General features: G+C 43.1%; 1 protein-coding gene across 5 annotated transcripts in view; it reads right to left on the reverse strand.

Moving 5' to 3' along the window:
• The window catches only part of TGS1 (trimethylguanosine synthase 1), a 28,969-nt gene extending 27,122 nt beyond the window's left edge, over nt 1-1,847 (reverse strand). For 2 of the 5 annotated variants that reach the window (XM_080379265.1, XM_080379262.1), the window contains exons 1-2: nt 1,300-1,846; nt 176-240 (exon numbers count right to left, since the gene is read on the reverse strand). In XM_080379265.1, coding sequence (XP_080235391.1) covers nt 176-240; nt 1,300-1,397 — 163 coding nt within the window. In that variant the 5' untranslated portion in view covers nt 1,398-1,846. Of the gene's footprint in view, nt 1-175; nt 241-1,299 lie in introns of all 5 variants that reach the window. The other 3 variants (XM_080379264.1, XM_080379261.1, XM_080379263.1) reach the window with 3 other exon arrangements.
• Nucleotides 1,848-14,260: the final 12,413 nt, after the last annotated feature.

A 14,260-nucleotide genomic window follows, 5' to 3' on the forward strand; every position in this document is an offset into this window, starting at 1 on the left:
ACTTCCACATCAAAATTATGGTAACGTGAAAACTGTGCAAGTGCTACGTTATTATTTACATCTATCGCCATACCAAAAGCACTGAAAAACAATTGAGAAATAGGAACAACTTAGATAAACACACATAACTCACTTTAAGTATGTACATCAAACTGCACAGTACATTTTATCTTACCTGTGCTGTTATTGTCATCTTTGACATAAAATCCTTTTAATCCTAGTTTATATAATTTTCGATCTCTGTAAAAACGAAGACATACATTGATGCAGAAGGTCATCATTAAAACATTTTTTTTTTTTACAGTAAAAACAATCGTTCAGTGGAAAAAACCTCCCCAAGGATGTGTTAGAGTCCCCATGGCTGAGGGTTTCAAGATGCAACTGGACAGGGTGATGGACAAGCTCACCTGGGCCCCCCTTCCCTGGGAAGGCTGGACCAGACCATCTTTCGAGACACCTTCCCATCTGGGCTGCCCTGTGACTCCCAACACACAAAACAAAGAAAAATATGTAAAAGGCAACACTTTAAAGCCTGCTGGGAAAGTCTACCCGAGAGCTGTTCAGAAAATGCTGTTGCTACATAGAATACCCTGGAATTGAAATTTTAGGCCCTCAAAAAATTCCATTTAAGTGGAACTTAATGTCTCTCGTCCACAACTGCAATTACTTCAGCCATCAGCCGACGCTGGAGGAACATCACCTCCGCAAATGCCTCCGCTAAACACTGACTGTATTTAACCGCAAAATTGGCCACGACCTCCTCCCCGCAGTCACCCACCTGCCACAGCCCGTGACAGGCACCAGCCCCCGCTAGCAGAGCTGTTCCGCCCGGCGCGGGGAGGCTCCGGGGCCCGCCGCTCGCCTCGGGGGGAGGGACGGGGGGGCAGCCCGGCCGCCCCGTCTGGGGAAGAAGGGGTCGGGGGGGAGCCCGGCCGCCGGGGGGGGCGAGCGGTTTGGGGAGCGGCGCCACCGCAGCCCGCGCAGCCGGTGCCCCAGCCGGGGGCGACGCAGCGCGGCCCGCGCTCCTGGGGAGGGAGCGGGCTCCGGCCGGCGGCACCGCTGCTGCCGTGCCCGCTCCGGCGAGGGCCCCCCGCGGGAACCGGGTCCCCCTCGCCTACGGCTGGCATCGTTTGGTAAACGCGGCCTACAGGGACCTTTCGTGCGCCCCCCCCCCGCCGCTCTGCAGCCGCCACGGCCGCAGCCGCAGCTCCTTTACCCGCGCCTCCCCAGCGGAAACCTGCCCCGGCCCCGGGGGACGCGGCCAGGCGGGGCCCGCCCGACGCCGAGGCCGCTACTCACTCGACGAAGGCGCGGGAGCAGAGGCAGAGGATGCTCTGGGCCGCACCCGCTCGCAGCAGCAGCTCCGCCACCGGCCGCCCCCACGCGTCCTGCACCATGCCTGCGGGCAGCCCCGCGCCGCGGCACCGACCCGCCGCGCCTTCCGCCGGAACTGCCGTGACAGCCGAGCCCGCCCCCAGCCCGCCCCGCTACGGCCGGGGGGCGGCCCGAGCCCAGCCGAGCCGCCTCGGGGCGGGGAGCCCGTCGCGGCGGTACCGAAGCCTCCGCTCGAGAAGGAGCCGCTGCAGCCGAGGTGCGGCTCGGCGCTCTGCACGCTGCTCTGCGGGCCGGCGGCCCAGGCTGCCCGGGCCTTTGAGAGCCGGGGGCGGCGGCGCCTGTGCGAGGGCGGCCGTAGTTAGGCCAGCTGTGCTTTCAGCGACTCCCCGTGAGGGGTGTTTGCGTTTTGCTGGTGTTCAGAGTGGGGGGAAGAGTTACCGGCGACAAAGATCTGGCAAAACCGGGAGTGGGGAACAGGAGTGGGGAGGCCTGACCGGAGCAGAAGTAACAGGAGAGCTGAAAATGCGGAGGGGACGGGACCGGGGCGGCCCGAGGGGCTCGGGGTGAGCACAGCGCCCAGGGGGCCGGAGGCGGCGGGGGGCGCGGGCGGCCGGGCTGGGGCGCAGGGGGGTGGGGGCGGGGTGCGGCACAGCACAGGGGCGCAGGGCCTGCGCGCAGATTTTTCCCCAGTGGAGTCCTGCTTCAGGTACCGGATCGGATGTAACCTGGGAAGGCATCGCTGTGGAGTGAGACTGAGGTGTGGGGGAGCTGCTGGGGGAGCTGCTCCGGACAGCCGGCGGGCAGGGCAGCGCCGGGCAGGCCGCAAGGTGCTGCCCCGCAGAATGAGATTTTATCCTTGCCTCTGCTACACAGACGTTACCTGATGGTGCACACGGTTTGAGAGATTTCCTGCATAAAACACTGAGCGATGGACTGTGCAGCTCATAGATTATTCCAAGCTTATCTGTAAAATGCGTGAAATCCAGGTCTCTCTGAAGACTGTTACGAAGCCTTCCTAGACACCCCTGGGACAGGATTTCTCAGAGAATAATTATGAACTTCATGATCTTCTCCTACCTGGTAGCCTGCCTACTGGACACGGGGAGAGTATTAGAAAGAAACGTGTCACACCTGCCTGCCCTGCTTTTAGGCCCTTTGCAAGGTGTTTGCTTTTGACAAGGTGGGGTACTAGGCTTTATGTTAGCTATATTCAATGCATGATGTGCTGTGCAGTTCTCCGTTGTGCTGTGTCATTCAGCTTGCATCGGTACATTTTGGGTAACAAGGCTGTACAGCCTCATGAGGATGCAAAATGTTCTCAGGATTTTTAATGTTTCATGTGGGAAGTATGCGAAGGGGAGTTTGGAGGTGGAAGGACTAATTGTTCAGGGAGCACAACTACCATCCAACAACAAATTCCATCCCCTTAAACAAATCTCAGAATTAATTGTATCCTATTCACCATCTTACGTCTGATATAACAGAAAATATTAAATGCCATCATTAGTCAGGACTTGTATATACCTGATGATAATTAAATAGTTCAGAAATACAGGGAAAGAGTACACCACTTCTGGCACTCATATGGGTATAACTGTGCAATTAGGATGCTATATCACCTTCACATTTCAAAACTGAAAATGCAGTAAAATAATAACAAATCTTTTTAACACAAATTGTTTAGCAACAGCCAAATGCTGAGTGTATAAAAGTTGAATTGTGAAATATTTTGAGAATTATTACACTCTTCTTCTTAAGGAACAGAAACCACATTTCAAATGAAAGGCAGAGAATACTTTTGTATAAGAATAGGATGGCTGTTCTTTTATAATATCCAGGCCCAATATCCTGCAGCCCCAGGAGGAGCCACCACCAGGTAAGGCTAGACATGTGGGAATACCTCCTAATACTCTCCCATTCCCTAGCCTTCTGCAGCTGATGGCATATGGTTTCTGCTTGTTCAGTAAGACAGTGGGTTTTTCCTCATGATGCTTGTCCAGTTTCCCCCCGGATCCATCGTCTAGCAGTGATTTGCACAAAATTGCTTACCTTATTGGAAGATTGAGTGAGCAATTGATCCATACTCAGCTAACGTGCTGCTGGATTTTAAAGATGTCGGTCATATTCCTTATAATCTCTCTTTTCCAAACTGACGAGCCCTGGTATGTTCAGTGTTCCTTCTCTAGGGGCCAGTCAATACCTCAGGTCTTCCTCATTACTCTTTTCTAACCTTCTTCTGATTGTACTATTTCATGGACTGCGCTGGCAGGTCTGACCTAGGCAGGGCCGTGCACTTGGAGTGCGAATTTTAGCAGACATGGTTTTAAAATGTTACACTTCCACTAGCAAAAAGATGCTTGTTACAATGCTTGTTTCAGTTTAGCTTGTGCTGGCAAATAACGTGCTTAAGCCGAAGTAAAATAAGCCATCCTTAAAAAATACCCATTGACAAGATGCTACTGATTTAACATGCCATATGTAATAAAGCTGGTTTAAGTTTGTGCTTGACAAGGAGTCTGTCTTGTACAAAAACAATGGACTGCTTCACATGGAGTCGGTATGGGGTCAATATGTCCTTCCACTGGAACCTGAAACGATTTACCTGATCCACACAAAAGAAGCCAAAGCGCCCCGCGGCTCTATCGCCTGCTGCCCCGGCTGCCTGCCCTCCTCTGCCTGCCCTGTCTTTCCTCTGGCAGGTCCTGTTCTGAAACGCTTCCTTCTCCGCTTCCCTCACCTGTTTTCTGCTCCTTGTTCTCACAAACTGTCTTGGGCCTCAGCTTCAAAGCCCTTCTTGGATCTATCTGTTGCTTTTTTTACTATTATTATTTTTTACATGTCTCAGTTGACAGTGAAGACCTCCACCTCCCGGTGATCCTGGCTTTGCTGCTTTTATCTTGGCTTCTCAGAATGTGACCTTGCCTCCCAGCTAACTTGAAAGCTCTTCATCATTTCCTTCTTTTCAAATCCCTTTCCAAGGCTAAATTCCATGACAGATAGTGACCAAGGAACATCAGGTTGAGGGATGCTGAAAATAGCATCCTTAGCTGTTAAAAATAAACCAAAAGCAAATATATGCAGTGTGTCTAAAACAGAAGATACTCTTACAGTAACTCTTACCTGCTCATGTAATTCTGAGCTCCAGCTTTACATGCACATCTCCCTTACCATGTATAGGAAGTGCTGGAGAAATAAAGCAAATGTTTCTGAGTCAAGCTGGGGTTTATTAGATATTTATATAAGAACTTATAAAAAAAGAACCTTTATTGTTTTCTCAGAGGAAATTATTGGATTATATCTATATCTCTGAATATAATAAAACCCCAAGTTGTTTATAAATGCCTTGGTTTATAAACAGATGATAAGGTTAAGAACGATATTTAAACAATAAAATTTTCTCAGTTACATATTAAAAAAAGACAAGTAATTACATCTTTCTGTAGTGGATGAGCTGAGAGAAATATTTGAGGGTGTTTAACTCAATGTACTGTATTCTTACTTAGCAGGAGGGAATATGTAGACCTGAATGCCATACATGAGAATCTCTAATCTCTGCAATTAGTATATTGGAAGAACTGACTCAGCTGAAGTATCTGCGTGACTTTCTGCAATGTGTGCCCTGGTTCTGGCTGATCCAAATGCCAGTTATAATGCTCTTTGTACCTGAGGTTTTTCTGCCTGGTGTTTTGTACCCTTTCAGTCTTTTGCTTCAGATTTGCAAGATAAAGGCTGGCTTAAAGGGATATAGTTCCAATGAACTGTGGGACAGGAGGCAACAAGTGATGACGTATTTGTGGAACTCCTGTGGAAAATTACGGCATGGTAAGTGAGGGTTTTTTGCTTTTATCTTGAAAATAGTCTTAAAGAGGAGGAAAAATGTTACTCCTTCAGTTGCAGATGTACACAGAAGGATGTACAATTGGCTTAAACTTCAGAGACCCTCCAGTCCTCTAAAAAGGTACTTGATAATGTATAAATGAACAGATACTCAAGTACTATTCATGACTTGCAGAACTAAAGATCTCTCAGTGTTATCTCCTTTTCATTATTTTCTTTTTAAATGATGAGTAAACTAAGCAAATCATAAGGTCAAGGTAGTTTGACATGATTTTGTGACCATCTGTGAGGGAAGATTGTTTTTTCCTGTGCTAGAGTCCCCTTTGGCACTTAGATATGAGTGCTCTGGCACATGAGAAAGTAATTTTATGTGGCAACATATGTGGCAATATATAATAAAACTCTTATAGTCCCCAAAATCTTGCATTTCTAATTAGTGTTCAGCACATAACAGTTTTTTGCTTTTATTTTGAAACATATATGAACCCATCCTGGTTAAATTCAGTGTTTTCTTTAAATGGTTGATGAGCCAAACAAATGTTTAAAAGGACACAAAGCAAACATGGTATCCAGGCATGTTATTTAGGTCTTTTACTTACTACATAGTGCATTTTTTATCCACTAATTGCCTTCTTAAAGACACCTTAAGTCTCAGCCTTCTGGTAATAGGCAGAATCCTCTAATTGTGCTATAGCTCTACTCAGATTGTGTCATTAGACAAACCTGTAGGAGATGCAGGTTCCTGTAATCATTGTGGTTGCCTTAGCTGTTAGGGATTGTTCGGCATTTGCAATTACAGTGAAACAATAACACTGTTAAACAGTAATTACTTCTCTTTCACAGAAACAAAACAAAATTGTTTAAGAGAAAAGTCTATTGGAAAACAAGAAATAAAAGGGTGCTTTGGGCACAGCTCTGTGTCCTTTGATTCCAGGACAGAACATGCATTTTAATTGCTCTTATTTTTATACAGTGAAGGGCTCTGGTTTTTTTTTTCTTGTTGGGTTGGTTTGGTCTGTGGGTTTTTTCATCTGTTTGTGTACGGACGGTTGGGTGGTTGGGTGGTTTTTTTGGTGGTGGTGTGTCTTTTCTGTTTCTTTTTCTGTATAAATCAGGCCAAATAAGCACATGTGACATTTCACCAGAATGAAGAAATTGCCACAGAATAGGTAACTGGTTTGTTGCAGCACTGGGGAGTCCCATCAGTTATTGCTGGTATCTTTAATTCCTACATAAAGAATCTCCTAGCTGACACATGGAGGCAAAAGCCAGAAAAACTGGAAACATAATGGATAAATTTTATAATGTTTGTACCATGGATTTGATCGTCTCTCATTCCACATGTCTTCAAAGCCCAAATCAATACTGTCAGTGCCTGCTGTCTTCAAAGCACCTTTGAATCCTGTGGGAACCGTAATTAATTGGGGCATACCTGTTTGGCCTTGCCGGTTATCAGACACTGTTAACCTAATACTTCTGTTTCTGGCCATTGTAGTCTTTGGTTTAATTTTTTATATTCCTTTTTCCTTATGGTTGTATATGCAGTTAAATTGTATCCAGTTACATAGGCCTAGATAATGGGCCAAGCCATTTATTTTACAAGTGGCCACTATTCACTTGCACATTTGGAAGTGCTGCTTCTGTAGTTTAAGCCAGAGGAGATCACATCCTAAGACTGTGAACACATTGGGGGCATCTTAACAAATTATTTTTAAGATATGTAGTTTTGATTCTTTTTACCGTAAAGTGTATTTCTCTTTGCATTACGTTAGTTTTTATAAGTGCAGTCTTCTGTGACCATTCCCATAAAGAAGTTTTATAGTGCTTTATTACAGATCTGTTTTCCAATGTAGTTCTGAAAAAAATAACTTGGTGTTTCTCTGTTGCGTGTTAATTTTTACTTGCAAGTTTGTGGACTTTTGGCATTGTATAAGAGTCCTAATCATATACCCTTTCTACTAAACGGTATGTGCATACTGAATTAAAAGATTTTTTTCTCATCTGAAGAGTGGGTAGCAACTTTGTGTAAAAGAATGAAAGACTTTTTATGCTTTCAGGCCAAAAAGTGATGTCAAAGACAAATTAAAGGACATGGCCATAGGCAAGAGCTTGTAGAAGCAATTAATTTTTCACCTCAACAGCCACCACTGACCACAAAACAAGATCCTATTGGTTTAAGTAACTGCAGGGTAACAAAACTAATAGCCTCCCAAGAAACAGGGCAGCAAATTAGGGACGCGCCCTTGCCAATTTGCAGTAAAGCAGCTTAATGTTAGTGCTTCCATAATGAAAAGGAGGTCTTCCATACAAGGGTTTTCCCCTGACGCTGAGCTTCTCTGGAACTAATAATTGAACCATATTGCTTCCCAGTTAATATGTGGGGATCCAAAAGGTTTTTCTTTTCAATCTTTTTGCTGAATGGGAAACTTTTATTTCATTCTTCCCTTTCTGCACTCTCTTAGCTCATCAAGTATTTTTAATTTCCTTAGTTATAGCATGTGACTATGAGAAACTGCAGAGTTTGTTCATTTGGGAGGTATTTCCCCAAATTTCAATGGTTTGACTGCAAATAATGCAGAGGAGAGACTACCTACATAAATATAACTTAGAAATAAGAAATTTCCTTTCTCTATTACAAGCTCATATTAAAGGGTCACCACACATAGAGAGAGGAATGGCACAGGAATGCACCAAACCAGCAACTCTGAGATGAAAAGCAATATAGCTAGAGGATCAAGAAGCGGCTTGTTAGTTTCTAGCAACATTTATACTAGGAAATGAAATAGTCAATCATCTAAGTTAAAGAGCTGTTGTAACTTGAGTGTAATTCTGGGGTATTTAAGTTAATTGCTTACTGGTTTTTTAATAGCATAAAGGATTGTGGCAGGGAAGACTTGCTTGACTCACATGGTTTAACTCAAATCAGGATACAAGTGATTTACTGATTTATTAATGACACATAATTAGTCACCAGTTGGTGAACTTCACATTCTGCATCAATATCAGCAGGCCAACAGAATACAAAACACTTGGAAGATGTTATAAAGCACCTACAAGTTTCTAAACAACCTAACCCCACCTTTTCTAATTCGACAGGAGCATGCTTATGTGCATTCATCCTTTTCTTACAGGTTGGAGGGTGACAAGTACATCCCTGTCTTTTGGCCATGCATGTTCTCCTGCTGGAGATGGGGTTGCTCTGTCTTTGTGTGCACCAGCGCAGATCCCTGTCACCTGCTGGTCTGTGTGCTGGCAAGAAAGCGCCCCGTGAGTTCCCACATGCACCCCAAGCTGTGGGTCCTTCTGCTGCTGCGCCCTGCACTGTCAGCCCTGCTGTCCAAGTGGGGCAGGGAGGGTGCTGTGTCAGGTCGAGATGGGCTTGCAGTAGCAGCAGAGTGACTCCTGGCAGCATCTGAGGGCAGGGGTCTGACTGCTGCGCTGAGCACTTTCCCACTCTGATGTCTCACCCCACAGTCACAAGTTTCCTTCCATCTTTTATACTTCTCAAGCTGACTTTCTTCCCAAAAGCCTCTTGGTAATCCCCTGGTTGCTGCTTAATCCAATGGGTGCCTATTGTAAACAAACGTTGTTGTTATTTGGTTCCTCATTTCATTCTGCTTTGGGGTAACCGCTCCGATCAGGTGATTTTGGGTGTCCTGTCCACATGGGCTGTTTCTACTCACAGTCCTGCCATACCACGAGTTACTATCCAGGCCACATTACCAGGAGAGGTCCATCAGGATCACGTTTTCTTACCTCAAAACTCTGCTGCTATAAAATTGCTATTATAAGATTTTATATTCTTGGCAGGCAAGGAGCTCCGTGGGGTGGAAGAAGCACCAGATGGCCCATCACTCCCATGGAGCCATCCCTGCTGACTCCTTAGACTTCATTGCCAGCTTATCTAGCCAGAGGCACAGGCTCTGCCATTCTGTAGCTGGTCATTTCTCATTTAAAATGCCAGGGAAATATTCCCATTGTATGAGAGAATGCTAAGAAAGAAATATTTTAAATTAAAATATTTTGACAAAACTCACAGATAAATGTGTACCTACAGTAATTCTGGCAAGAAAACAGTAATATAAAGAGACAAACCAAACGGTCTGTTGTCCCAGTCTCTTCAGCTGTGGCCAACCGTAGCTAACTGAGGCTAAGGAAAAAAAAAAAAGAATAAGCCATGTATCCTATGGTAGTTCCCTAGATAAATTTGAATAATATATATTCTGTTTTGTTTTCAATTTATTTTCTTGTAATTGCCAGCTTTTGATATGCTGTTGACCATAACTGAGCATGGCACTCAGGAATAACGTTTTCACAGAAATATCTATTAAAAGTTTTGGACCTCCTTCCCAAGTGGCTCATGCAGCCTATCCCAAATTGAGCTTATTTCTCACTACAGAAATGGTGTAACTTTTAATGTCTTGGCAAACCTGTGGTGTCCAATTGCTCACAATTGTTAATGGAGCATAGCTTTCCAGCAGCCATTAATGCAGCATTATTAACATAAAGCATAGCAGTGCCCATTCTCCTGCTCTGGGTTTGTGTTATTAACATTACATATGATCTAAGGTATATCCAAGAAATTTCCTTTCTCTCCTCTTTCCACACACCTTGATTTTTCAGTGCTTTTAAAATACTGGTTCCCTGATCCAGTTCTGAGCACAATTTCTCTTAAGGATTGCCACAAGAGGCATGTATTAGGGACATTGGAGCAAGGACTGGGGACTTGCTAAACTCTGTTTGCCACCACAGAAAACATGACATTGGATGACATCCTAGAAATAATGTAAGTTAAATAATGTGTTGTTAAATTGTTATTATTCCTGACTCTCAAGCTCTAAAGTAAAGCTCTTCTAGCAGTGGTTAGGTGATGGCTTAGCCAGGGGATGAGGCAGTGAAGGGTGTTACTGTGCTGGCTGGTTTAGCAATGCTCCCCTGCTAAGAACTGCCATCCCACAGCTCCGCTTAGGAGGGAGAGCATTTGTGACTGGTTTACCAGAGACAAAACGAGCGGTGTTAGTCTAGTATGTGAATCAGTAGGGTGAACTAAACTGGCTGATTTAGTTTGAAACAGGCCAGCAGCATCCATGGCAGCTGTTTCAGCAGCTGGGCTGTGGGAGTGATGACTTCTGGCAGAAAGGTGGCAGCAGCTTCTGGGGCAGAAGGTTTTGCTTTGAGCCCCTGGGATGCAGGAAAGCCTTAAAAAAAGAATCACTTGTGTTCAAAAATGCTTGCCGTGTATGTATAAGTATAAACTATGAAGGATCTAGTTCTGCAAGACCTCTTCCTGTTCTGCGAGACCTCTTGCCTTCAGTACAAAGCCAGCAAAGAGGCTGAAGTGAAATATTTGATGAAAATCACATTTTTTTTTTCATTTTTACATTCAAAGGAAAAAATCATTATCAATAAACAGATATTCTGTTATGGTCTGATGTGCATCAGACCGTTCATCCTGTGAAACAGCCTCTAACTGCTTTTTGCCTGCAACTACAAAAGTGCAGAATATTCCTTATATATAGCTGAACACTTCAGAGAGGTATTCCTCTAGGTTTTATTCCCTTGTCTCCTGATATTTCTAGTTTGCTGCATTTCCAATATCTTCTGATTATTTATTCCATATCTCTTGCTGCTTTTATGATACAGGGAAGATTTAATGTATGTAACCATCATTGAGAATGAACTGGATGTAAACACCAGTCCTACTTGAGCTCCATACAGGCAAACTTCTTTGGAGGAATTAAGCTCTTGTCAAATATATGGTAATGTGTCAGTAGCAAGAAGTGAAATTCTCCAAGATTAATTTTTTAGTGGAGTTTCCCTCCAAATTTTGCCTGTATAACTGCATTTCCAGATTAGAAAATCAATTCTAAAGCCTTTTCAGTGATGTATTTTACCTGTGTATGTCATGAATGCAAAGACTGAAGTTCCTGCAGCTACCAGACGTGGCTGTTTTTCTGTTGTTGTTTCTTAACAGGCAAAAATTGCACTTCAGGCTCTAAGAGATGGACATGAAAAACCACCAGGAAACATGCTAAGAGCTTTATTAGAAAGATTTCATTAACATCAGAAAGTTGACTAATATGTTATAATATGTTGAAATATTTTATCCTAAGGAGTCTTCAAATTGTTAGGTCTTGTGATATTTTAAGGGAGAAGTTTTAATTCTTTAATAGTTTTATTTAAATGTATTTGGTTTTAAAGTAAAAGTCACTGTACTCATAGTTGATTTTCTTCTTTCTATAAAATGTTTGAGGTATATTATCTATTCCAGATAAGCTCGTACCTTCCTTGACCTCCAGTTGCCGAAGACTTTAAATAGCATGTGCAAGCATTTGGTCTGGGTCTTGAGAAATTCTATTCCTCCTCATTTTTATTTCTCTTGGCCTCTATCTGAGGCTGCTTCTAGACAGGACAAGATATAAGATGACCTTCTTATGGGTGGGAATGTAACAGTTAAGTCACAGGGAGTGAAATGTTTATGTTTTTTGTTTCCATTTAACATCACAAGGATTGGTTGTAAGGACAGTTTCTGTCTGTTTCAACTAAACATCAAGGGACTTACTACCTATTTTCCAAACAAGAGATAAATAATCAGGCAATCTGAATCACAGGAGTTTATCACTATGAATTGTGTTTACTGTCTGTCAGAAAAAAAAAGTGTGAGAAGAGAGTTTGAGGCAGCATTTGGTAACCATTACTCTCATCCCTCTGTTTTCCTGTTCAGCGTTACTTTAATGTCTGTTATTACTACATTGTTGGTTTTGTTACCAACATTTTTACCTTAGCCTGAATTTATATTTCATAACTTCCTTGGTTTTAGCAGTGCTTTTACCAAAAGGTACCTATATGATAAAGTAACATGGAGAGAAATTATCCTTTATATCCTTTATGCTGCTAATATGTGGGGATTAACCAGAGAAATTGGTTTTTTTACTAGTTTCATATGTACTTCTTTTTTTAATGAGACAAATGCAATGAATTTGTTCTATTTAACAGAGTTTGGGGGTTTGCCTTATTTTTTTCTTTTTAATCCTCAGTAGCATAATAAATACCAATTTTACCAATGTGGTATTTGGGCACCTGTTAATTGAAAGGTTGGGATGTTCTTTTGATACTGCTTTACACAGGTCCAAACAAAACTTATCATTTTTATATGTCATGTTTTTAATTAGTGCAATTGTGGCAGTATCAGACAGTAGTGAAGTTTGGATATGTCCCCTGTAGGATGCCTTCTAAGCCCGTATTTTATCTGGATCAGGTACAGTCACTCATTTCTTTTGAACTAGAAAGGGGGAGAGGAGGGGAGGGGAGAGGAAGAAGCCTTAGTCCTTTTTCCTGGACCATTTCTCTAAAGCCTTTAAGACTTCTAGGACTTTGGCAAATGAATGCAATTCAAGACACAAGATAAGACTCACTGGGCAGTCTGGACATGGTGTCACATCAGGTCCAACCACAGTGATAAGAAAAGCTGTTTTTACTGGAAACCCATACTGATGATTCGTTTTTTCTAATTCTGTTATTTTAAATCTTAAGTGATAGATTTATTCTCTGCTTTTCATTTAAGACGAAATACTGTATTCCCAAAAGAAGGGTAAATGCAAAACCACAATGAGCCCAACTGCTTTGAGGGGCAGTACTTTATCTGAGATGGGGATGGGTGAGATGTGACATTCAACAGAGAGAAGGATGTTTCAATAGCTCCTAGCAGTAGTGACTTGTAACCCTGAGAGAGGCCTGGGGGAATGTGTTTTTGGATCAGTGCTGGCATAAAAAGGTTTTCAATTGTGAGTACAGAAGATTTCTCTAGTTGCTCGAGTCTTCCAGTGTTTGGAAAAGCAAAACTCTGTACTGTATGATAAAACTATTCACAGCTGTGTGATTTTACCAGCGGTTTCCTTTAACCTACAAGTCCCCAAACATCTGACCTAAACCAATTCTATGCAAAGGAAAAGCTTTAAAAGTCCAAGGCAGAGATTTTAGATCTGAAAAAAACTGGTTTTGGTCTCTTATAAGCTCCACGCCAGGGTAATAACCTGTCCTGGTTATACTACAGGAAATATACTGTAGCTGTAGAAAGAGGGATAGGATTTCATATTAAAATATGATCAGAATATGAAATCTGTGGTGGTTTTGTTTTTTGTGGTTGGTTTGTTTTTTTGTTTTTGTTTTTTTTTTCTAGGCTTGTATCTAGAAAGTCCACAGAAACCAGAAAAACAGATGAGAAAGAAAAGACTGTCCCTCTGGGCAGCTGCCATCTGTGTTGCTGCCGGTCACTGGGGTTGTCTCAGTGCTGGTCCAGCTGTGGCTCTGGTGGTTTTTTCTACTATTACTGATGCATAAATGTTTCGCAAAACCATGAGGAGGAGACTTCAGCATTCACACTTTTTTTATGGTGGTGTGGCTCAGTGGCTAACTTCTGCCAGGTTTACTTCAAACATTTGGCCTAATGATAAGCAGATCAGGAGTTAGGACATACTTTCTTGTAGCAAGGAGGTCTGCATAAAGCCTGAAGGTGCCACCTGTGGCCATCAATCACCTCACAGTCTTTGTTCTCTTTTACAGTGATCAGAAGCAGCACAGCTTGCAAATTTATCCCATCCATAACCATTAGCAAACCTGTGTGCAAACAGTGTACGTGAACCAATGATCCAGGGAGCTCTGCAGTATCTTGAGACCTTCTCTTGCCCTTAGGAGGAGGAACGGTATAGGGGAGGTTGACGTGGGTAGAGTTTCACAAATGTATCTTGTGGATCTTACAATCATTAAAGCATTATGCATCAACTTATGAAAGCGTTGAGATAGAGGGACAGTATCTGAAAGATAAATGGAAAGACAGTAGCTAAAATGTGATTACGGGTGATCAGAAGAGAGACAGCATGGTTCAGAGCATAATACAGTAAGCAGAATACACACAGAATATGGCATATCTGGTTTTCTATTTCATCCTTGACTAATGGTTGAAAGCTGTTGCTATCTTCATGCAAACTGTTTGCCTGACCTGAAATAAATTTGGGATCAGCTTGGTTAACGATGAGCACAACAAACATCAGCATAGTTGTTGTTGGTTATCCTTACTGACAGCCTCAGG

Source organism: Falco punctatus (assembly GCF_963210335.1).
Source record: "Falco punctatus genome assembly, chromosome: 3".
In the NCBI taxonomy this organism is placed as follows: domain Eukaryota; kingdom Metazoa; phylum Chordata; class Aves; order Falconiformes; family Falconidae; genus Falco; species Falco punctatus.